Source organism: Hyperoodon ampullatus, assembly GCF_949752795.1.
Source record: "Hyperoodon ampullatus genome assembly, chromosome: 6".
Taxonomy (NCBI): Eukaryota; Metazoa; Chordata; class Mammalia; order Artiodactyla; family Ziphiidae; genus Hyperoodon; species Hyperoodon ampullatus.
In genome coordinates, this window is record NC_136919.1 from 12,432,100 (window position 1) to 12,455,667 (window position 23,568).

The following is a 23,568-nucleotide window of genomic DNA, read 5'->3' on the forward strand; positions in this document are numbered from 1 at the left end:
TGCATTTACTTCCTCCACTGAAGTCTTGAACCCTTCAAAGTCATCCATGAGGGCTGGAATCATCTTCCTCCAAACTCCTGTTAATGTTGATATTTTAACCTCTTTCTGTGAATCACGAATGTTCTTAGTGGCATCTAGAATGGGTGAATCCTTTCCAACTGGTTTTCAGTTTTCTTTGCCCAGATCCATCAAAGGAATTACTGTCTATGGCAGCTCTAGCCTTATAAAATGTATCTCTTAACTAATAAGACTTGAAAGTCAGAATTACTCCTTGATCCATGGGCTGCAGAATGGATGTTATGTTAGCAGGCATGAAAACAACATTAATCTCATTGTATATCTCCATTGGAGCGCTTGAGTGACCAGGTGCATTGTCAACGAGCAGTAATATTTTGAAAGGAATCTTTTTTTCTAAGCAGTAGTTCTCATCAGTGGGCTTAAAATATCTAGTCAACCGTATTGTAAGCAGATGTGCTGTCATTTGGGCTTTGTTGTTCCATTTCTAGAGTACAGGCAGAGTAGATTTAGCGTAGTTCTTAAGGGCCCTAGCTAGGATTTTTGGAAAGGTAAATGAAGATTGCCTTCAATTTAATGTCACCAGCTGCATTAGCTCCCAACAGGAGAAGCTTTGAAGCTCTGAAGACAGGCACTGACTTCTCCTCTCTAGCTATGAAAGTCCTAGATAGCGTCTTCTTCCAATACAGGACTGTTTCATTTACATTGAAAAATCTGTGCTTTAGTGTAGCCTCTTTCATTAATTATCTTAGCTAGATCTTCTGTATAACTTGCTGCAGTTTCTACATTAGCACTTCCGGCAGTTTCTACGTTAGCACTTCCGGCTTGCTTCATCTTGTAATTTTATGTTACAGAGTCGGCTTCTTTCCTTAAACCTCATGAACCAACCACTGCTATCTTCACACTTTTCTTCTGCAGTTTCCTCACGTCTCTCAGCCTTCAGAGAACTAAGGGGAGTTAGGACTTGCTGTGGATTAGGCTTTGGCTTAAGGGAATGTTGTGGCTGGTTTGATCTTCTATCCAAACCAATAAAACTTTCTCCATATCAGCATATCAGCTTTCTTATCATTTGTGTGTTCACTGGAGTAGTGCTTTTAATTTCCTTTAAGAACTTCTCCTTTGCGTTCACCACTTGGCTAGCTCTTGGCACAAGAGGCCTAGGTTTCAGCCTGTCTTGGCTTTCAACATGCCTTCCTCACTAAGCTTAATCATTTCTAGCTTTTGATTTAAAGTGAGAGATGTGACTCTTCCTTTCACTTGAAGCCCATTGTGGGGCTATTAACTGGCCTACTTTCAATATTGCTGTGTCTCAGGGAATAGGGAGACCTGAGGAGAGGGAAAGAGGCAGGGGAACCCCGGTTGATGGAGCAGTCAGAACACACATTTATCGATTAAGTTCACCATCTTTTATGGATGTGGTTCATGGCGCCCCAAAACAACAATAGTAACATAAAATATCATTGATCACAGATCACCATAACAAAAGTAATAATAATGAAGTTTGAAATATCGCAAAAATTAACCAAAATGTAACACAGAAACATGAAGTGAGTAAATGCTGTTGGAAAAATGGCGCCAATAGATTTGCTTGGCACAGAGTTGTCACAGACCTTCGGTTTGTAAAAGACGCGGTACCTATCGGTGAAGCACAATAAATTAAGTGCACTAAAACAAATTGTGCCTGTCCCAAAATTTCTCACCATAGTATACAAGGCCCTCTGTGATTCTTCTCCAGCCTACATCTTAGCCTTTAATTCCACGTGCTCTGCTCTTTCATGTTTCTGTTTACCACTTGCTACTCTTTTTAGAATTCTGTTCCTCACCCTTCTTTGCCTGGGGAACTCCTATTCATTCTTCGGGACTCAGTTCATGTAGCCTTCTGCCGGGGGAAGCCTTCCCTGATACTCACCCTTCCCTCCCCCACCTGTCAGATTTAATTGCCTTTCCTTTATGTTGCCATAGAGTCTTACAATAGCACTTACACTATAACTTTCTATTTACAAGTTTCTTCCCTACCACCTGCTGAGCTCATTGAAGGAAGGCAGAACTCTGTATTAGGTTTTGTAAGTTCTGCTTTGTTCCAAAAAGAATTTGTGGTGAGGACATTATTTTCTTTGTACCTTCTTCGTGTAGTATCTGATAGGCTATAGGTACCTCCCCCATCTAAAAAAAAGAAAAAGTTGTTTGGGGAAGGAGGAAGAGCAGAGTAATTCTGATGGGTTTTTCTCTCCTTTCTATTTTTTAGGTTACCAAAAGGGATGAAGACTCTTCCCTGATGCAGCTAAAGGAGGAATTTCGGAGTTATGAGGCTTTACGCAGAGAACATGACGCCCAAATTGTTCATATTGCTATGGAAGCAGGTCTCCGTATTTCACCTGAGCAGTGGTCTTCACTTCTGTATGGTGACTTGGCGCATAAATCACACATGCAGTCTATCATTGATAAGGTTTGTGAAATTAGAGGCGCTGATTTTATATCATTCTGCTACATTGAAGAGTATTTGAATCTTCTGAAGGGAGTAAAGAGACAACCAATTGGAGATTCCTGTTTTTACATATAAGACTCTTATAAATATCTTTATTTTTTATTATTTTCTAACTTTTAAAATAAACTAAGGGGGGCAACAGGGAAGCAAATACAGGATGTTAGCATAAAAGCAGCCTGGCTAACCAAGTCTGTCATTTATCTATATTCTGACTCCAGATAGCTAATAAATAAGTTTTCTAAGTGTCTAATGATGAATTTCATAGGGCAGATTCTGAGGTGAAAATTTAATTCATCATTGATACTCCTACTATGGAATCTGAAGACACTTGAAAACCTATTCAGTATGTTGACTGAATGAAAGCATTTCAATATAGACAGGTCATAAAAACCAGAGTAAAAACCATTCTGTTTTCTTTTTGTGTTAGCTGCAGTCCCCAGAATCATTTGCAAAGAGCGTTCAGGAATTGACAATTGTTTTGCAACGAACAGGTGACCCAGCTAACTTAAATAGACTGAGGCCTCATTTAGAGCTTCTTGCAAACATAGACCCTAATCCAGGTATTTGACAAAATAATTACTTATACTTTTTCTACCTTTGAGGTAAATAACACAAGAGACTTACTGCTAACAAATTCTTTTCCTCATCCCATCCCCTTGGTGGACTATACAGATGCTGTTTCACCAACTTGGGAGCAGCTAGAAAATGCAATGGTAGCTGTTAAAACAGTGGTTCATGGCCTTGTGGACTTCATACAAAATTATAGTAGAAAAGGCCATGAGACACCTCAGGTAAGCACATTTATTGTACTTCTGACTGCTGTTAATTTTTTTTTTTTTTTTTTTTGCGGTACGCGGGCCTCTCACTGTCGTGGCCTCTCCCATTGTGGAGCACAGGCTCCGGACGCCCAGGCTCAGCGGCCGTGGCTCACGGGCCTAGCCGCTCCACAGCATGTGGGATCCTCCCGGACCGGGGCACGAACCCGTGTCCCCTGCATCAGCAGGCGGTCTCTCAACCACTGGGCCACCAGGGAAGCCCTCTCCTGTCCTTTTTCTATTAGAAGATATTATAATGTTCAAATCTTAACTGAAAGATGAATGTTTCATATTTATTAAGGTCATAGAAATAAGGTCATAGAAATAACAATGACATCTTAGATTTTGATGCAAATTATAGCAGTTATGATGATGTTTTTATATTTTGCCTCATTATTTGTATGAACTTATCTCCAAGCCTTAGAAGAAAGTTGTACTCTCAAATTGACAAATAAATTAGTATTTCTTAATTTTTAACTTCTGGGGTAAGTTGTCTTCTCCCTTTTCCTGAGAACATTTAAGTGGACAAAGCTTATGACTTTTTTAATGCTTTTTGAAGTTGGTTGCTTGATTTGGGTATCATAATTTTAAGACAGCAATGAATTGATGAGAAAATCTTTTATTTTCGTGGGCATTTTGTTGCCTGACAAATAAGTAACATAACATTTGAACCAGTTCCAGATAATCCTCAGAAGGAATATCTAAAATGCCAACTCAGGGTTATGCCACGTAACTCATAACAGGAAACAATGCAGTGGTAGTTGTGTCAGCACAAGAATTACTTATCTAACGTGAAAAAGAAATAAAGGTGTAATCATAAAATTCTGGAGTCCCAAGAGTGAGTGACAACTGGAATCTTCACTTTTCCAAACATTGATTTTCTTTTCATAGCCTCAGCCAAACAGCAAATATAAGACTAGCATGTGCCGAGATTTGCGACAGCAAGGAGGGTGTCCACGAGGAACAAATTGTACTTTTGCCCATTCTCAGGAAGAGCTTGAAAAGTAAGTTAGGAGAACTCTCTTTTATTTGGGATTAATTTTTGGTCATTATGAAAGTGTTATATAGAGTCTTAAAGTTTGTGATGAGTTTCAAAGATGCAATCAAGTTTGCATTGTGGAAGACTTTAGATTGAAAAATAACCTTTTCTTTTGAAACCACACCTTGTTGCTTCTGGCAGCATGGTTAACATAATAAGTGATTTAGAACCTTATTCAGGTGTCATATTTTAGACCATTGTATATCTGGAATCCATGTTTCTGCTAAACACCTGTGCAGAATGAAAGTATTCTTATGTTCACTGTTACTTGCTCAGGCTCCATTGAAGGTAACAGCTGAGTCCCAGGTAAAATGGTAAAGCAGATACATTTTCTTTTTATGGTTTTTGGTCTTTTTAACATTCTTTTTTCTGTCTTCTTTTCCCTTTCTCTTGTCCTGTGGGTAATCCCTTTTTCTATGTCCATTTACCCCAGACATAAAAGTAAATGGATATAAGCTGTAATATGTGTTTTCCAAGTTTTTGTTACTTTGTTTTTTAACCAAAACATTCATCATTGAGATCTCACCAAAAATTGATTCCAGCCTTTCTACTGAATAACTGGTCTTTATATCAACTCTTAATGGACATCTCTCTTTTGTTTTTAGACACTTTAAACCCAATATGAGCTAATTTTCTCCTCTTGTACATCTTTTCTTGTATACATCTTCCATCTGCTATCCCCAAGTGTACGCTCTCCAGCCAGTTGTACGTGCCATGTTATAGGAATCATCTTTGCCAGCTTTCACCTGCTTGTCTTAGTCACCAAGTGCTGTCAGTTCACCTTCCTATATATTTCTTGACTCTTCCTTTTTCTTTCTATCCTTGTAGTCTAAGCTATCATCCCCTTTTCTTGATCCATAGTTGCCTCCTAACTAGTCATCTTACAGCTATGGTTACCCACCCCCAATCCCATTATTCCCCACAAAATAGGGAGAACTTTACACATAAGGCTCATTGCAGGTAATGAGACTTGGACATCCCTGTGGATAAACATATAAAATCTACTCTGTGGCCCGCAAGACTCTGCGTCATCTAGTTTGTGCTTACCTTTTTTATCTCATCTCACAACGCTCCCTAATTTTATTGTATACTCAAGCCATGCTGACCGTTTGTCAGTGCCATGCTCGTTCCCACCTGAAGTCTTTTATATAATGCGGTTCCTTCTAGCCTTGCCTTTGGAGCTTTCCCTGTGCCTAGCTCATCCTTTCTTTTTCAGGGGCATCCCCCCAGTATTTCATACTAAACCAGGTTCCTCTTTTTCCTGCTTGTCAAAATTATAATTAACTTACGGGGTCTGTCTTGGGGGTTGACAAACTTTTCTGTAGATGCAGATAGTGAATGTTTTCAGCTTGGTGAACCATTCATTGATCTCTGTCAACCACTCTACTCTGCCACTGTAGCAAAAAAACCACCATAGACAATGCATAAAATGGGCATGGCTTTAAACTTTATTTACAAAAACAAGCAACTTTCACCCATAGGTGATAGTTTGCTGACCCCTGATCTATTTATTGAATGTTTGTCTGCCTTACTGAAGTGTAAGGTCCATGGACTATATCCATCTTGTTTATTATTGTCTCCTCTTTTCAGTGGCTAGCACTGGGCCCTGCACATAATGAGCTCTACAGCAACAGCAGTGTGATAGAAGATAAATGTGTGTGCATTAAAAAGAAGAGCAGAAACATGCTTCCCTTCTTACTATCCCCCTGCCTCCCCCAGAGTGGAAGATCCCAGAGAGGCTGCAGGAGTCTTAAGAAAAAAAGGGTGCTGTTTGCATGTAGTCTAGGCAGTTCTATATGATGTATACAGAGTTTTACATCAAGATGATTTTTTAGACTTGAGATATTTTGAGCTTGTCCATACCTAAAGTAGAGCTTTTTAGTTAAAATAGAGCTTTTTAGGGGACCTTGCTTGGGAGCACTTAAAAAAGAGAAGAAACTGTGTGATTTCATTGTCATTCCACTCACAACTGGTGCCCACCTGAAAATCCATTTTATCTCTTACACCTTCAAATTGGCTTCCTGCTCTCCATCTCTAGTGCCTACTTCAGAACTTTATTATTTCTTGCCTGAACTTATAATGGTAGCAGTAAAAATAATAATAGCCAAATTAATCAGTCAAATTTTGTGCCAGGTGCAACATTTAATGTTTCACGTGTTTACCCAATTTGTCCATTCTACTGCTATGTGGCTTTTTTTAAACTTAATTAATTGATTAATTAATTAATTTATATATTTATTTTTGGCTGTGTTGGGTCTTCGTTGCTGCACGTGGACTTTCTCTAGTTGTGGCGAGCGGGAGCTACTCTTTGTTGCAGTGTGTGTGCTTCTCATTGTGGTGGCTTCTCTTGTTGCAGAGCATGGGTTCTAGGTGCGTGGGCTTCAGTAGTTGTGGCTCGTGGGCCCAGTAGTTGTGGCTCACGGGCTTCGTTGCTCTGCGGCATGTGGGGTCTTCCTGGACTGGGCTCGAACCCATGTCCCTGCGTTGGCAGGTGGATTCTTAACCACTGCGCCACCAGGGAAGTCCTGCTATGTAGCTTTTTACATGCATCTCCCTATGTCTCAACCAAGATTTTCTTTGACAAATACGGGTTTAATCATGTCCATCTTCTGCTTTAAATTCTTAATTGGTTCCTCAGTATATCACTGGTTCTGGGCCCAATCTTGCTTTCCAGCCTTATTCCACTTTTTGCATTCTTTATTTTTTTAAGGTACATCCAGTTTAATACTATATGAATTCTTTCACTCTTCTTTCCCTTATACATGTTGTTCACTATATCATATGCTTTCCTCTTCTCTGTTTGGAGAGCTCCTGTTCCTGATTATACTCAGATAGCATCTTCCGTCTGAAAACTTCCCTGACTTCCCAGGCAGTGTTAGTTGCTTTCTTCACTGTGCTGCCATAGTACTGTGTACCTGGTAACTTTATAACTACCAGTTCTCTCACTGTATTGCAATTATTTATTTACTGGTGTGTATTTTCACTGGACTTCATTTATTTTATGGGTTATTCATCTTTATATTTTCTGCACTTAACAGGTATTTGACATGTAAACTCAGGATATTTATGTTGAAAGAGCAAATAATCTATAGTTCATATTTCCAACCAGCTTCACACTCTCTGTTGCTGTTAAATAAAAGAAGAAGAAGAAGAAGGAAGAACAGGGTAATACAAAGCATTAAGGAAATGGAAGATGTCATTATCTCGTTGGTTAAAAAAATGCATGTTGCTACCCAACTCTGGACTTTTTGAGGGTGGAGCCTTTATCTTAGCTCCCATAATGTACCAGGAGGAATTCAGCAAATGTTTAACTTAAATAAAGTTTATCCCAGCCTGCTTTCTCTACTATACATATCTCTAACCAAACAAATGCCCAGAATCTCTCTTAAGAATATTTGTGTGAATATATTTTAGAATTTAGGGTGTTGGAATCCTGTTCCCCAAAATTGCTGCATTCTGGAGAGTATCAAAAGCCTGAGGTCAACCAGCTCAAGAAATATTTTAAAAAGTGGTTGTTAAGTGCTAGGTACTATTTGAGGTACTTCTAGTGGGGAAAGAAGAACAGTAAACATGTAAACAGACAATTTCAGTTACCGATAAAATGCTCTAAAGAAAGTCTGAGGTGGAAACAAGCTTGTCATGTTCAGGAACTAGAAAGAAGACGAGTGTGCCTGGAGAACGAGAAGAATGGCAAAAGATAATGTTGTAGAGGTTAGGCGAGGGCCAGACCATACTGGCTTGGTGGACACTGGCAAGGAGTTTGCATTTTATCTTGGAAGCTATTATAGGGTTTTATTCAAACGGAACAATGAGATTTTAATTTTGTCTTAGAAATGTCACTCTAGTGTCTGCATGATGTAGACCAGTTAAACTGCTGCAGTGGTCCAGGCATGAGATTAGTAGCTTGGTCCTAGGACTATAGTAATTGAGATGATGAAAAGTAGCCAGATTTGTGTTATATTTTGGAAGTAGAGCTGATAGGACTGATAGATCGAATGTGGGGTATAAAGAAAAGAGAAGATCAAGGATGACTCCAAGGTTTGGGGCCTGCATAACTAAGTAATGTCTTTTACTGAAATAGGAAATGCTTGGGGGTAGAAAATCAGTACTCTTGGCCATGTGAAGTTTAAGGATTACTCCACATTCATGAGGGAAATATTTATGGAACACCTAACATGTACCAGGCACTGTGCTGAAGATAGAGAGATGAATAAGGAACACAGAATTCTTGCCCTCGTGGGGCTTACATTGTAATAGAGAAGATCAACATAAACCAAATAAATAGAAAACATAATATCTGGTACTGATTGGCACTATGAAGAAAAATAACAAGGTAAGGAGAAGGAGATTGGGAAAGGGGAGATATTTTAGATAAGATTGTCTGGGAAGGGATCCCAGAGGATATGACATTTAAGCAGACACCTGAATGAAGTGGTGATGCACTAGAGAAGAAAAGATAATTATAGGAGTGAAGTCTTTGAGAAGGCAAATGGGCTTGGGACCTGGGGTGCAAGTGGAAAGATTGGCCTGAGTTAGGAATAGGAGCTCTTCCCCTCCTATTTTAGGTGTAGTTACAGAAGCAGGAAGGTTGGCGGGATTGGTGATGGAAAGATAAGTAATTCTTCTCTGGTGTCATCTGTTTTCTCTGTGAAGTGGGAGGCAGCATGATCAGCTGTGGCGGGGCTCTGGCGAATGGAAGGGAAAAGGATGTTAGAGATAGGAAAGTGAATTTAGTAGAGAAGTATATTAATGTAGTGCTTAGCCATTTTAAATACTTGATCATGATTTTGAAGAGAGTTTAGTCAGCATGATTGCATGATTTTTCTCTAGCAGCATTCACCTACTTGAGCAGACACAGAATAAGAGAATAAGCAACAGATTGGATTGGGGTTTTACCAGGTGAGTTCAACAGGGTAATTGGACCAAGGGAGTTAAAGGTATTTACAAGGGAGGAATTAATGGTAGATAATGGATTTTAAGCTGGGTAAGGCAGGGAGCCAATACTTCAGGGAGCTCATGGATGACTTTAAAAGAATAGGAAGTAATTGGCTTTTTCAACTGTGAGGTCCAGATTCCAAGCCTAAGTCTTTAGCTGCCTAGATGCCAGGAGTCGAGTATGTATCCCTGTTTGTCCCTTACTTTACCTTACTCCTCTCTTTTAAGAGACTCACAATTAAAACTATTTTTTGCCTGCCAGAGCAATCTTAAGGATATTTGAAATTTATCCTTTGAGAATGGAAAGCAAGGAGCAGCTGGGCATTTTGTGCAAGAACCTTTGAAGTGAAGAATGAAGAGCAGGTTTCAGAGTAGTGTGTTGAGGAAAGCACTGGCCTCTCCATGCCACCAAACTGCCTTTCTAAAATACAGGTCTGCTCATAACCCTCATTCTTCAAGAAGTAATCATTGGTTCCCCAGATCTATAAGATGACATATATAAGCTGGCCATAACCTGTGGTTTTTTAGAACTTCATGTTCTATCACTCCACCTTTAGCCAGTCTCATCTGGGAATACTTGTCTTTACTGAGCTTTGCTGCTTCTGTCAGTGTGTGTGTATGAATGAGATGGGGAGAATTGAATGATGAAGCTGTTTATAGATACTGGAGGACTAAAAGGGAAACTGTTGTGAAGGCATTGCTCATCACTAACACTGTTTGTATTTAATTAGCATATGTTTGGTTATATATAACATTAATATCAGATTAATTTAGGTATATGTAATTATGAACCCGTATGTGTGTAGTCATCTTTCTATTCATATAACATAGTTGTTCACCACTTTAAAATATTGGAGGGAACACTGACTAGGACTACATTGTAATGAAATTTTTGTTGTATGACTGGAAATAAATTTTCTTAAATGGAATCGAAGATCAGTTTGCTTTATGTATTAGAGTATTATATCTGACCACCATAAATAAAACCCTGAATTTAATATCAGAAAATATCTTTAATCCTTTTACTTTTTACTTTAGTCATAAACTAATCTGAAAAATAGAATACTAAATTTCTATATTTTGGTGTAATGTTTAAGAATGAGTTTTGGGGTTTTTTTTAATCTCTTTAAAATTATATGATGCCTTAACAATTTGGTAACAGAATTCTTTCAACTCTTGCATAACTTTTCATTCTACATTCCCAAATAAATTTGGTATGGTTACTTTCATTTTTATATCGTGTACTTTCTATTCCAATTGTACAAAATTTTCAAGATCTCTTCCCACTCTCTCAAAATAGTTTTTTGAATACATTTGTACTTTTCTTGCTACATTAATTATGTGTCTACATACATAAGTATTGTGTGTACATATATATATTGTATATGGCAGATACATTTTCATGTGGTGGCTATCATAGCAGAGTTTGATGTAGACTGTATTTGATATTTAGCTGAAGAAACTTTTTTTTTTAACATCTTTATTGGAGTATAATTGCTTTACAATGGTGTGTTAGTTTCTGAAGAAACCTGTTTTTCAAAGTTGTTCTTCCTTTTAACATTTTTTCCTATTGCTCCCTCCCCTTTTTTTTTTTTTTTACTTAGGGTAAGATTTAGTGAAATATTTACTGATATGTTTATTGTTTTTGAAACAGGTATCGATTAAGGAACAAAAAGATCAATGCAACTGTAAGAACGTTTCCTCTTCTAAATAAAGTTGGTGTAAACAACACTGTCACAACCACAGCCGGAAATGTCATTTCTGTCATAGGAAGTAGTGAAACAACGGGGAAAATTGTTCCAAGTACAAACGGAATTTCAAATGCAGAAAACAGTGTTTCCCAGCTAATTCCACGTAGTACTGACAGTACATTAAGAGCTCTGGAGACTGTGAAGAAAGTGGGGAAGGTTGGCACTAATGGTCAGAATGCTGCTGGGCCTTCTGCAGAGTCTGTAACTGAAAAGTAAGTATTAGGTAAAAATGTTTAATGTGAGTAATTTAGCCTTTTTATAAGTACCTGAGTATTTTTATTCATCCTGAGGAAAAGCAGTTAATCAGAATTTTTATGCAGAATGTTTCATGTAGTAGAAAAAGCACTAAATACCAAAAAAGTTGAGTTCTAGTCCTGGATCTGCAGTTGAATAGCTCTGTGACCTTGGAAATTCACTTCAACTCTGGGTTTTGTTTTCTTCAACTGTAAACTGAAGAGGTTGGATCAGAATTGAGTTTTTCTCACCTTATTTCCTTGAACTTTAGGATTGAGTCCATAGAGGTGCCAAAAAGGAACTAAGCAGGTGAGATGCTTGAGCCTCCAGCCCGTTTCAATTAGAACAGTTCCACTTTATGCTCTGTAATGATGTGTAGTTGTTAAGAGGGAAATCTTTAAAGCCAACTCTGGGTTCAAATTCTGGCTCAGTGTTACCCAGCTGTTTGATCTTAGGCCAGTTACTTAATCTGTCTTCCTCAGTTTACTTATCCATAAAATTGGTATAATAATACTACCTGCTTCATATGTTGGTTGTGAGGATTAAATGAGTTAATACTGCAATCTGCTTTGAACAGTGCCTGCCACATAGCACTCACTAAATATCTGCTGCTGTTATTATAACTACCATTATTATTATTACCATTATCGTTGTTTTGGGGTTTCAGCATAAGATTTAATTTGGCGGAAAGGTTTTGGTTCTTTAAGAAAAAAGTTTTAAAACTTTCCGATTATCTGAAAAGTTACTTCCCCTCTAATATCTCAGGCTTTTGTATTCTTTTAGCGTCTTAAAATCTGAGCTAAAGCATGTTTAGATTATGTTGCCCATAAATAGTCTGTCGATGTCTATTATATACCTTTTGGGGAAAAAGTGTTATGCTAGGCACATAGTAAATTGCTGGGGATTTCAAATAATAAATGGATAGGTAGACATTTATATTCCTTATTTCTGCAATTATCATGTGATTGGGAAATTTGTTTATCAGAGGATTCTTATAATTTTTCCTCAGAGAGATCTTCGAAGAGATAAATCAGAGAACACTCTCTAGTTTAGCAAATGTTATTTACACACTAATACTGAGCTCTGATTTTGGCACTCTTGAAAATACATGAGAGTGCCGCAACTGAGATCTAACACAGCCAAAAAAAATAAAGGAAATTTTAAAAATAAATAAAGAAAAAAAAAATAAGATACATGAGATGTATAAGATATCTGTGCATTTAAGAAACTTATGAAGACATAGTTGGGGAGACAGCATTTACATAAATGAAGCAATATTGGAGTTGGATTAAAGAATAGGAAAATTTTATATTGCTGGGTGAAATATGATAAGATTTAGATAGGTAGGTTGGCACCAGATTATGGAGATCTTGTGTTAAATATATTTAGGAAATGAGCTTTTGAAGGGTTTTGGCAAGGTAAAGTTGTAAAACCATTTTATATTCATAGTGAAATGTTACTCAGCCATTAAAGAATAAGGTACTAGTACATACTACAATATGGATGAACCTTGAAAACATTATATTAAGTGAAAGAAGCTAGATACAGAAGCCACATATTGTAGAATTCCATTTATGTGAATGTCCAGAATACGCAAATCCATAGAAGACAGAAAGTAGATTAATAGTTGCTAGGGCTGGGGGACAAGGGGATGGGGAGTGAATGCTAATGAGTACAGGTTTCTTTTAGGGGTGGTAAAAATGTTTCAGAATAAGATAGCAGTGATGGTTGCACAGCCTTGGGAATATACCAGAAATCACTGAATTGTACACCTTACAAGGGTAAATATATCTTAGTTTTTAAAAAAATGATGGACTAGAGAAAACAACTTTCAAAAAAGTAAATCTCGGTAAATAAATCATTTATTCATTCAGAAATTATGGATCTTCTACTATGTGCCAAATACCAGGACAATTGGCATAGTTAATGAAAATGAAGTAGATATACTCCCTGCTTCTAAGAGTCTTCCAGTGTAGTTTGGGAGACAGACATAAACAGATATCATATAATATATTCTGAAAGGTATTGTAATGGAGTTGTGTTTCAAGTGTTATTAAAACACAAAAAATCACAATAATTCTACCTGGAGTTATTGTGGAAGGTTTTTTAGAGGTAAGGTGATGACACCTGAGCCATTCCAAAAGTATGGCTAGTTAGGAAGGAAGGGTCTTGTCTGTAGAAAAAGCAGCACAGGCAAAAGCATGTAGGTAAGAGGGCCTGCTGCAAAGGACAGCCTAGAATCCTAAATTCATCTAGAATCTAGCTGTCTGGCTAGAATGGGACTGAAAGTTAGCTTTTTCCTTAAGTCTGGATTTTTGGGATAGCTTGCATGATTTCATAAGGCTATGAACCTTGTCATGGATTTTGGTACCTTTTTCCTGCAAAGTCTAAGAATTTGTCATTTCAAAGTACTTATCTGAATTTTATGGTATATAACATTCTGCTATGGAGGACCAGATAATCTATGTAAAGCACTTAGAATAGTGCCTGGAATGTGCTCATTAATTGATTAGTGTTACTTATTATTGTTAAGAGGAAATCCTAATCATTTTCCTTGTTGCCTTTATTGAACTTCAAAATATAAGCACAGCACTAAAATATCTTTAAACTCTAAGCCATTTGTACTTACTATTATTATCCACAGTTTCTTATTTTCTGCATTTTAATACACAATTACACATAGAAGTAAACATCTGCTAGACTAATCTCTGCTAGACTTAAAGGCAGCCCATACTCCTTGTTATTTATACTCTTGCTTTAAAAGAGCTTCTCTAGTTTGAGAAAAACCCTCTAATCTAGTTGAGATGCAATGTATTGAATTCCTGCATCATTAACAAGATCTTTTTCTTACATCACCACATATCTCAGCTCTGCCAAAGTTTGACTTCTTCAGAGGGCCTAAGAAGCCATGGTGAGATCCTCTGGAGCTGATCGCCTGGTGAATCAACAAAGAAAATCCTTTGTGTTTTTTTTTTAAAAAAAAGAAAGCTTGTGTGTTTTGCATCAATTTAATGAGTAACCATTTCATTGGCATTCTGTTCATCTAGCAGATATTTACTGAGTACCTACTACGTGGCAGGAACTTTTCCATTTGTCCAACAAATATTTACTGAGTGCCTCCTGTGTGCCAGAAACTGTTTTAGATCCTGGGTGTGTAGCAGTTAACAAAATGGACAAAAATGGCCTTTCTTCAATAAGTTTACATTTCAGCTAATCTAATGCTTAATATTTAGAGCAGTCCTTCCCTTTACATATGTCTTATTTGTGTCAAAAAATTCAACTGGTAAACTATATTGTTTCTGTTGAGAAGTTATTGAACAGGATTTTTTTTAAACTTCCAGTAGGAAAAATCTTTGTTTAAAGTATGAGTAAAAAGGGACTAGTGGGTCACATCGTGCCTGGGATTTGTTTGCAGTTTTTTGTTTTGTTTTTCACCCTCACCAAAGTATGAGATCTGTTCCTATAATCTTGTGAATTAACAGTGTAAGGTGGTAATGAAATTCATGGCCTTATTTGTCACTGTGGAAATACCTGAAGCATTTGCTGTTAGTGGTCACTATAATTTTATGAACCATTCCTACTGAGAAAGACTTTTAACAGTCATAGATAGTGATTTATCATTTGCTCTTGTTAAATTTTCTCTCCAGTAAAATTGGTTCTCCACCCAAGACTCCTGTAAGTAATATAGCGGCTACCTCAGCTGGGCCCACTAATGCTGGAACAGAGCTGAATTCTGTGCCTCCAAAATCCAGCCCATTTATAACTAGAGTACCAGTATATCCTCAGCATTCTGAAAACATTCAGTATTTTCAAGATCCAAGGACTCAGATACCCTTTGAAGTCCCACAGTACCCACAGACAGGTAAGTAATTTTAGACAATTCTAAGAAAAAAAGAAACTACAATATAACATTTGTTGTAATAAGTTAGTGAATCATTTATATCTGTCTAGAAAATCTGCATTAAAAAATTAATCCTTTGGACTATATGACCCCTAAGTTTTCTTCCTGTCCTAAGAATCTATGATTTTACATACCAGTAGTTTTAAGATTCTCATTCCTATGAATCAAATGTAGGGTCCATGGATGAGCTTTAGTGAGTTCTGTATGTCCTCTGAAATAGTATACTAAATGTTTGGTTTATATATACTTAAGTATAATTTTGGAAAGACAATGCACAGCTTATATAGATTGTGAAAGAGGTCTTTAACCTCTGCTCCCCAAAAGGTTAAGAATCAATGATGTAACTAATTACTTAATCTAAAACCTGTGGCAATACATGGCCTAGAAGGAAATTTACCAGCCATCTGTTAATAGCTCATCAAGTGTTTTTAAGGAGCAGTTTAACAAATTATTGAACATTAATGATTTTCATATAGTGGTGTCTTTTTTTTTTTTTTTTTTTTTTTTTTTTTTTTTTTTTTTGCGGTATGTGGGCCTCTCACTGTTGTGGCCTCTCCCGCCGCGGAGCACAGGCTCCGGACACGCAGGCTCAATGGCCATGGCTCACGGGCCAAGCCGCTCCGCGGCATGCGGGATCCTCCCAGACCGGGGCACGAACCCGTGTCCCCCGCATCGGCAGGCGGACTCCCAACCACTGCGCCACCAGGGAAGCCCCATATAGTGGTGTCTTGAAAGCGTGTAGTGTCTTTCTAAACCAGGGTAACTAAAGTAAAGTTCAAAGCTTATTTTATTTTCCAACATTAAAGGCTGCTTTAGACTTTAAACCATTACAAAATGTTAAATTTTACTAAGATTACATTAAATATTCCTTTTTCCAATTTTCAAGGATACTACCCACCACCTCCAACAGTACCAGCTGGTGTGGCTCCCTGTGTTCCTCGCTTTGTGAGGTCCAGTAATGTTCCAGAGTCCTCCCTCCCACCTGCTTCCATGCCATATGCTGATCATTACAGTACATTTTCGCCTCGAGATCGAATGAATTCTTCTCCTTACCAACCTCCTCCTCCGCAGCCGTATGGACCAGTTCCTCCAGTACCTTCTGGAATGTATGCTCCTGTGTACGACAGCAGGCGCATCTGGCGCCCACCTATGTACCAACGAGATGACATTATTAGAAGCAATTCTTTACCTCCAATGGATGTGATGCACTCGTCTGTGTATCAGACATCTTTGCGGGAAAGATATAACTCATTAGATGGGTATTATTCAGTGGCTTGTCAGCCACCAAGTGAGCCAAGGACAACTGTGCCTTTACCAAGGGTAAGTGATAATGGAAATAGGAATGCTGATATAGTGTAGTGGTTAAGAGTCTAGAGTCTGGTGTTAGACCATTCAGGTATATATCCTGGCTCCTCCACTTACTTATTGTGTGACTTATGGAATTTTACTTGACTTCTCTATATCAATTTTTTCGTATTTGATGGAAATCATAGTAGTACCTACCTCATAAAGCTGTTGTGAGGATTAAATCAGAAAAAGCAAAGCTCTTAGAATTGGACCTGATGCATATTCATGCTCAATAAATGTTATGTTTGGATACGAAACTGAAGGGAAGGTAAAAAGAAATCTTCAAAATACAAAGACAGGGCCTATTTTTAGTATCCCCACGTATATACATATGATTTTCCTAAACCAGAAAAGTGAGTGCTCAGATTTTACTTTTAACATTTGACTAAATATTAACCCTTTCGTTTAAGTGTATGGAGAATAGGCTAGGGTGACTTCCCTACTGTATTTTTTTTTTTTTTTTTGTCCCAACAATATAGTAAATGTTCACATTATTTCCACGGAGCATAGTTAAATTTATTTACCACTCCCTAGATGATTAAGATTGTTTCTTTTATCCCCCCTTAGGAACCTTGTGGTCATTTGAAGACCAGTTGCGAGGAGCAGATAAGAAGAAAGCCAGAGCAGTGGGCACAGTACCACACTCAGAAAGCACCTCTTGTCTCTTCAACTCTTCCTGTGGCAACACAGTCACCAACACCACCTTCTCCTCTATTCAGTGTAGACTTTCGCACTGATGTAAGAAAGGTTTTAATTACTTGATGTTGCAGGGATAGGTCAGACAACTGACTTCAGAGCGCTCATTCAAGCCAGAGTTACCTATGTTGGATATTTTGCATTGGTTTGGTGGCAGTTGAGTTTAATTCAATAAACACTGAGTATGTAAGCACTATGGCTAGGCATTGTGATACTCTGAAGACCACTAAATCACAGTCCTTTTTCCACCAAGAATTCAAAAATCTTTCCAGTGGTATAGTTCTCATTATTTTTATGGCTTTTATTAATAATAAGATTTATGTCCACCATTTATTGAGCACCTACTTGTGCCAGGCACTGTACTAAGCAGTTATTTTATTTAATTCTTACAGAATCCTTAGGGGGCAGGTATTACCCATATTTTGCATGTTAGGAATCCTACTCAGAGAAGTTAAGTAATTTGCCCAAGTAGTAAATTCACCCTATAAGTAGCTTGGATTTGAATTCTGGTCTATCTGAGACATTCCTTCCCTACTTCACAAGAGGTGCAGAAATGCCTGCTGTATTATTTATGGTGTTTTAAATCACTGTTAATTATTGTTCTTATCATTTCAAAACAAGTTTTTGTACCAGGATTGTTTTAATGTACCCTGTTTTCAGCACTGTTACATTTAGAGCAAACCATTAATTTTTTTTTGATTCATCTGGTTTATTTCCTATCCCTAGAGATACTAAAATAAAATTTTTTTCTAGTCTTCATTAGGAAAAATTTCAAACATATGCAAAAGTAGAGAGAATAGTAATAAACTCCATGTACCCGTTACCCACAATTATCAACTCAGCCCATCTTGTTTCATTTGTACCCCCTCTTCCTACTGGATTATTTTGAAGTAATCCTAGACATCATATTTTTCCATCCATAAATATTGAATTTTTAAAGTAGATCCAAATTTATCTCATCAAACTTGTACTTCTTCAAAGCAGCTAACCCTCTTGACAAGAGTGATAAGAATTGCCACTTGCTTAATATAAAAATGTATTTGTATTAATCTGTGTATGTGTATGTGTGTGTTTTCTTTTGCTTTTTTTTCATTTTTTAGAGCACTTTTTACCATGTTAGAGGCATGCTATAAATTGTTGATTGGTCTGTATAGTATCAGTCAGGGGTTCCTTATGATTTCTTAAAGGACAAAGTAAAAAAGAGAAGGCATTCTCTTTTCTATTAATACGTAATATAAATACAAATAATATAAATACCATTTGTTACTTGTTACAGTTTTTAATATTAGTTATTGAATGTTTAATTGTTCACTATAAAGTGCTGTGAATTCTATAATAGTTACTTTATTTTAGTTACAAGTTTGTAAATTTAAATTTCTTACCAATTGCCTGTGCCTTTTTTTTTTTTTCTTTTTTTAATCAGTTCTCTGAAAGTGTGAGTGGCACAAAATTTGAAGAAGATCATCTTTCCCATTATTCCCCCTGGTCTTGTGGCACCATAGGTTCCTGTATAAATGCTATCGATTCAGAGCCCAGAGATGTAATTGCTAATTCAAATGCTGTGTTAATGGTATGATTTGGGGGGCAAGGGTTGTCGTGCATGTTGACTCAAGTTTTAGAATGATTGAATGCTTTCATCTTCATATCGTTGGTATGTTACTCATCTGTAAGCAGCAGAGTTACATTTAGGTAAGCCTGAAATAAATTGCACTTAATGTTTAAATTATTTGGGCATAGTTGAGTGTTTTAAAGTAGATGTTGGGTTATCATTGAGATATACAGCTAATGTTAAATTTACCAGAAAACTTAATTTAATGTCTTTTGAAAGCATGTACTTGTATTATTAGCTGAAGTAATTGCCAACAATCTTTTTATTGATTTTCTTTTATTTATGCAGGACCTGGACAGTGGAGATGTTAAGAGAAGAGTGCATTTATTTGAAACTCAGAGAAGGACAAAAGAAGAAGATCCAATAATTCCTTTTAGTGATGGACCTATCATCTCAAAATGGGGTGCAATTTCTAGATCTTCCCGTACAGGTTACCATACCACGGATCCTGTCCAGGCCACTGCTTCCCAAGGAAGTGCGACAAAACCTATCAGCGTATCAGGTATTCCATTTAACTAATACTTCACCTGATATGTTCTAGCACTGTGCTTTTTAATCCTCACTCTGTTAGATACAGAACATTTCTCTTCATTTAACAGCCACAGTAAACTCAGAATTAAATGGCTTAGCCAGGAGAACATGGCTAGTTGGATAAAATATGGATTTTTTTGAAAAGTATACATTCACATCTATATCTGATCTTTCACTTTTCTGATCATTGTTGCTTTCTACATTTCTATAGATTATGTCCCTTATGTCAATGCTGTTGATTCAAGATGGAGTTCATATGGTAATGAAGCTACGTCATCAGCACATTATATTGAACGGTAACGTTATGCTTAATTCTTTAGGATTCTCTATTCTCAGAGTACAGATCCTACTCCCAGTTATTCATGAACTGTGCTTTGCTAGTTTTAGCTATATAACAAATTTCTGAAAAAAATTTTACATTTGGAATAATGACTGAAACTTTCAGGGTTGATCTGTTATGTAAAACATATATAGGACTTCCCTGGTGGTGCAGTGGTTAAGAATCTGCCTGCCAGTGCAGGGGACACAGGTTTGAGCCCAGGTCTGGGAAGATCCCACGTGCCGCGGAGCAACTAAGCCTGCGTGCCACAACTACTGAAGCCCGCCTGCCTAGAGCCCGTGCTCCGCAACAAGAGAAGCCACCACAATGAGAAGCCCGCGCACTGCAACACAGAGTAGCCCCTGCTCGCCACAACTAGAGAAAGCCTGTGCGCAGCAATGAAGACCCAACGCAACCAAAAATAAATAAATTAATAAATTAAAAAATATGTATAATATATAGTCATTATATAGTCATTACTGCTTTAGTTGCTTCATTTATTTCATTTTTATAACAGTAAACTTATTTTTCTTTAAAGGGACAGATTCGTTGTTACTGATTTATCTGGTCATAGAAAGCATTCCAGTACTGGAGACCTTTTGAGCATTGAACTTCAGCAGGTAGGCTCTGTGTCACTCTGCTTTGAATTTTTTAAAAAATAGAATGACATTTAAAAGTTATGGATGGAAGCTGACTTTACTTTTTTTTTTCCTCTAGGCCAAGAGTAACTCGTTGCTTCTTCAGAGGGAGGCCAATGCTCTGGCCATGCAACAGAAGTGGAATTCCCTGGACGAAGGCCGTCACCTTACCTTAAATCTTCTAAGCAAGGAAATTGAACTGAGAAATGGAGAGGTAAGGAAACTGAACCTCTCAGCTTCATGCCCAATATATTTGCTGTTTGCTGCTGTTGCATGTTATTTTATGCCATTACTTAGTGCAAAATTTGGCTTTTTCTGGTGGATGAATGCTTTTAAAACTTAAGAGTAGAAATAAAATTGTAGTCCTAGATTTCTTTTTTTAGATCAATCATTGGGACTCCCATTTTAATTTAAAAGGGAAGCCGCAGTTTCCACAGATATGAAATCACCATTTTTCTTAATTACAGAGTGATTATACAGAAGATGCAGCTGATACTAAGCCTGATAGGGATATAGAGTTAGAGCTTTCAGCACTTGATACTGATGAACCTGATGGACAAGGTGAACAGATTGAAGTAAGTACTGCAGTCACACATCTAGGAGGCTTTACTCCATTGGAAATTAAAGTACAGAATACTTTCATACTGAAGGATTAACATTTTATTTTCGTAGGAGATCCTGGACATACAGCTTGGTATCAGTTCTCAGAATGATCAGTTACTGAATGGAACAGCGGTAGAAAATGGGCATCCAGTCCAACAACACCAAAAGGAGCCCCTGGAGCAGAAGAGACAGAGTTTAGATGAAGACCATGTGATTCTGTGAGTGTTAGACATAAAATTCATAACCAGTGGGCATAGGGCATGAATAAAAAGAAATAGATGCATTGTTAAATTCATTTTTGGTTTTATCCTGTGAGGGGAAGACCTTACGTAATAAGGCAATGATTTGGTCAGTCTGGATTTTTAGGAGAGGAGAACTAAATTTGAACTAACCAAGGGGTCCATTTTAGTAGCCTAAAACTTGCTTTTGGTTGGGATAAAAGTTTATGTTTATGCTCTAGCATCAGGTTATACTTCCTCTGATAGCCAAACATCAAGACTACAAAATGGAGAACTAAAACCTAAATGAAGGGTTTCCCTTTTTAAAAATCTTGCTAAGATATTTTTGGCCTTTAGTATATAATTACTGCCAAAAATATGGGCTAATCTTGAACTTGATTGTTGGCCTTAAATTAACCAGTGTTCTAATTTTTTATTATAATTTTTGGAAAATGGGACTTTTTTAGTGACCTCCGATACTTTTTAGTGAAAAAGACGTGCCTTTGCTAGGGGCTCTTAAAGTGTGTTACAACTTTTATTCAGCGTGTATGGTTACTCTTAAAAGTTTTCACTTAAAGCTAATTTGTTTTCAATGTCATTTATTCTCTCCCAGGGAGGAGCAAAAAACAATTCTGCCGGTAACTTCTTGCTTTAGTCAGCCACTCCCAGTGTCCATTAGCAATGCGAGTTGCCTCCCTCTTGCCACATCTGTCAGTGTTGGCAACCTCATTCTGAAAACTCATGTTATGTCTGAAGATAAAAACGACTTTTTGAAACCTGTTGCAAATGGGAAGATGGTTAACAGCTGAAAAGAGGTTCATCTTTCAAATCTGTGACCATACCATGGAAGCATTTACACTAGCTTTTTATATATATAATATATATTATATAATGTATATTTTTTTTAAAAAAAAGATATTACTGGGGGCATCCATTTCCTGTGGACTCTTTGATACTTCAAGCCCTCTTGCATTAGCATTATGAAAAAAAAAAGAAAATTTACTTTACTAGGGTAACACGTTCACTTTCCAGAAGTGATTGGAATTTGGACATTTAACTTAAGCTTCAAGCAGCTTTTTATGAGTTTGTAGCAATCCGGTGCAGTAACTGAGCCATTTCCTATTTTAAATGGCTTCTATAGAAAATTAACAACTCAGTTATTAAACTAGCAGGATCCTACAATGATACATCTAGTGAAAGTAGACTTAATTAACTTATTTATTTCTATTTTATGTTTCACTGAGAGAAATTTCCATCTCATTCCAGCTGCTTTATTTATCTTTTTCATGGGACTTTGCATGGATTTTTTTTTCTTTTTTTTCTTTTTTTTTTAAATTTTGAAGAGTGGAGTTAGATGTTCTTACCATAGAATTTTACAGGGTTATATACTAGCTTTCTTTACTGCATTATATGTAGGAGTGTGGTGCAGTGCTTTTATCTGTAGCATTTAAATTTTTTTTCAATTTTCCATTTTTCAAAAATAGTTTCTGCTTTGTTAATATTTATACACAGGCTACTTGTTGAAGTAAGTAATTAAATATATAACCAAGTGCCTAAGTCTTTCAGCTGATGTACTAGATATTAAATTCTCCTAAGTTATGCAGAATCGTTTTTACAATTTTGATAAATTATGCACTAATGTAATGGCAGTTTTTTAAAATGCAGATTTAAGCCTGTACATTATGAATCTGATGACTTGGCAAAAGAATCAGGTGCTTTCAGCTTTCTTGAGAAAACCCTGTATGTAGTGTTTGCACTGACTAACAAGATGGTATTGCTGGGTTTTTAATTTAAACTAATTAATTTGGATGTTCATTGCATTATCTTGGTTAAATATCGTTTATTGTTACTTCATGTTGGGGTTTAATTTTCCTTGTTTTTCTGACTGTTAGGTTGATATGACTATGAACCATGTAATAATAGAACATTGGCTAACCTTTATTCATACTTAAAAACATGAATAATTTCTGCCCTGCTAAAATGTGACTGAAAAGTGTTTTGACTTGGCATCTGAAAGTATGCAGTATGTTCAACAAGCCAGGCTCCAGATTTGTGGGAGGTATTTTATTGAAACCTAAATTTCAGTCAACATTTGAAAACAAAAGCTGGGCATTCCTTCTGGGTGATCTTACCTATAGTTTGTGTCTTTGTTTTTCCCCCCATTTCTTTAAGATTAGTTTGACTTTTATTATTATTTTTAATTAACTTCTGTGAAGTTGTTTACTCTGAAAATTGTACTGGAATATTTTAAGCCAAGCTGATCTTTCACCAGGTGTACTGTATGTAAGGGCTTTTCCTGCTAGCAAGATGCTTAAACAGGATCATGTTATTGGTCGTCTGAGCTATTTAGTTGTTTTACAAAACCACAGCATTGTATCAGATAAGATTTTGATAAAAAGTTTTGTGCACATTTCCAGGGGCGGGAGGGTTGA

The 23,568-nt window shown here is 36.9% G+C and overlaps 1 protein-coding gene across 4 annotated transcripts in view; it reads left to right on the plus strand.

Annotated features, from left to right (window-relative positions):
• RC3H2 (ring finger and CCCH-type domains 2) overlaps window positions 1–22,244 on the plus strand; it is a gene marked incomplete at its 5' end in the record, with an annotated part of 38,146 nt that extends 15,902 nt beyond the window's left edge. Inside the window, 16 exons of one of the 4 annotated variants that reach the window (XM_079705999.1) lie at window positions 2,261–2,461; window positions 2,928–3,060; window positions 3,173–3,291; window positions 4,207–4,319; window positions 10,944–11,252; window positions 14,922–15,136; window positions 16,062–16,495; window positions 17,090–17,260; window positions 18,642–18,788; window positions 19,116–19,329; window positions 19,570–19,654; window positions 20,216–20,297; window positions 20,395–20,529; window positions 20,783–20,890; window positions 20,988–21,136; window positions 21,750–22,244. In XM_079705999.1, the coding sequence (XP_079562125.1) occupies window positions 2,261–2,461; window positions 2,928–3,060; window positions 3,173–3,291; window positions 4,207–4,319; window positions 10,944–11,252; window positions 14,922–15,136; window positions 16,062–16,495; window positions 17,090–17,260; window positions 18,642–18,788; window positions 19,116–19,329; window positions 19,570–19,654; window positions 20,216–20,297; window positions 20,395–20,529; window positions 20,783–20,890; window positions 20,988–21,136; window positions 21,750–21,945 (2,811 nt within the window). In that variant the 3' untranslated portion in view covers window positions 21,946–22,244. The remainder of the gene's footprint in view (window positions 1–2,260; window positions 2,462–2,927; window positions 3,061–3,172; window positions 3,292–4,206; window positions 4,320–10,943; window positions 11,253–14,921; window positions 15,137–16,061; window positions 16,496–17,089; window positions 17,261–18,641; window positions 18,789–19,115; window positions 19,330–19,569; window positions 19,655–20,215; window positions 20,298–20,394; window positions 20,530–20,782; window positions 20,891–20,987; window positions 21,137–21,749) is intronic. The other 3 variants (XM_079706002.1, XM_079706000.1, XM_079706001.1) reach the window with 3 other exon arrangements.
• Window positions 22,245–23,568: the final 1,324 nt, after the last annotated feature.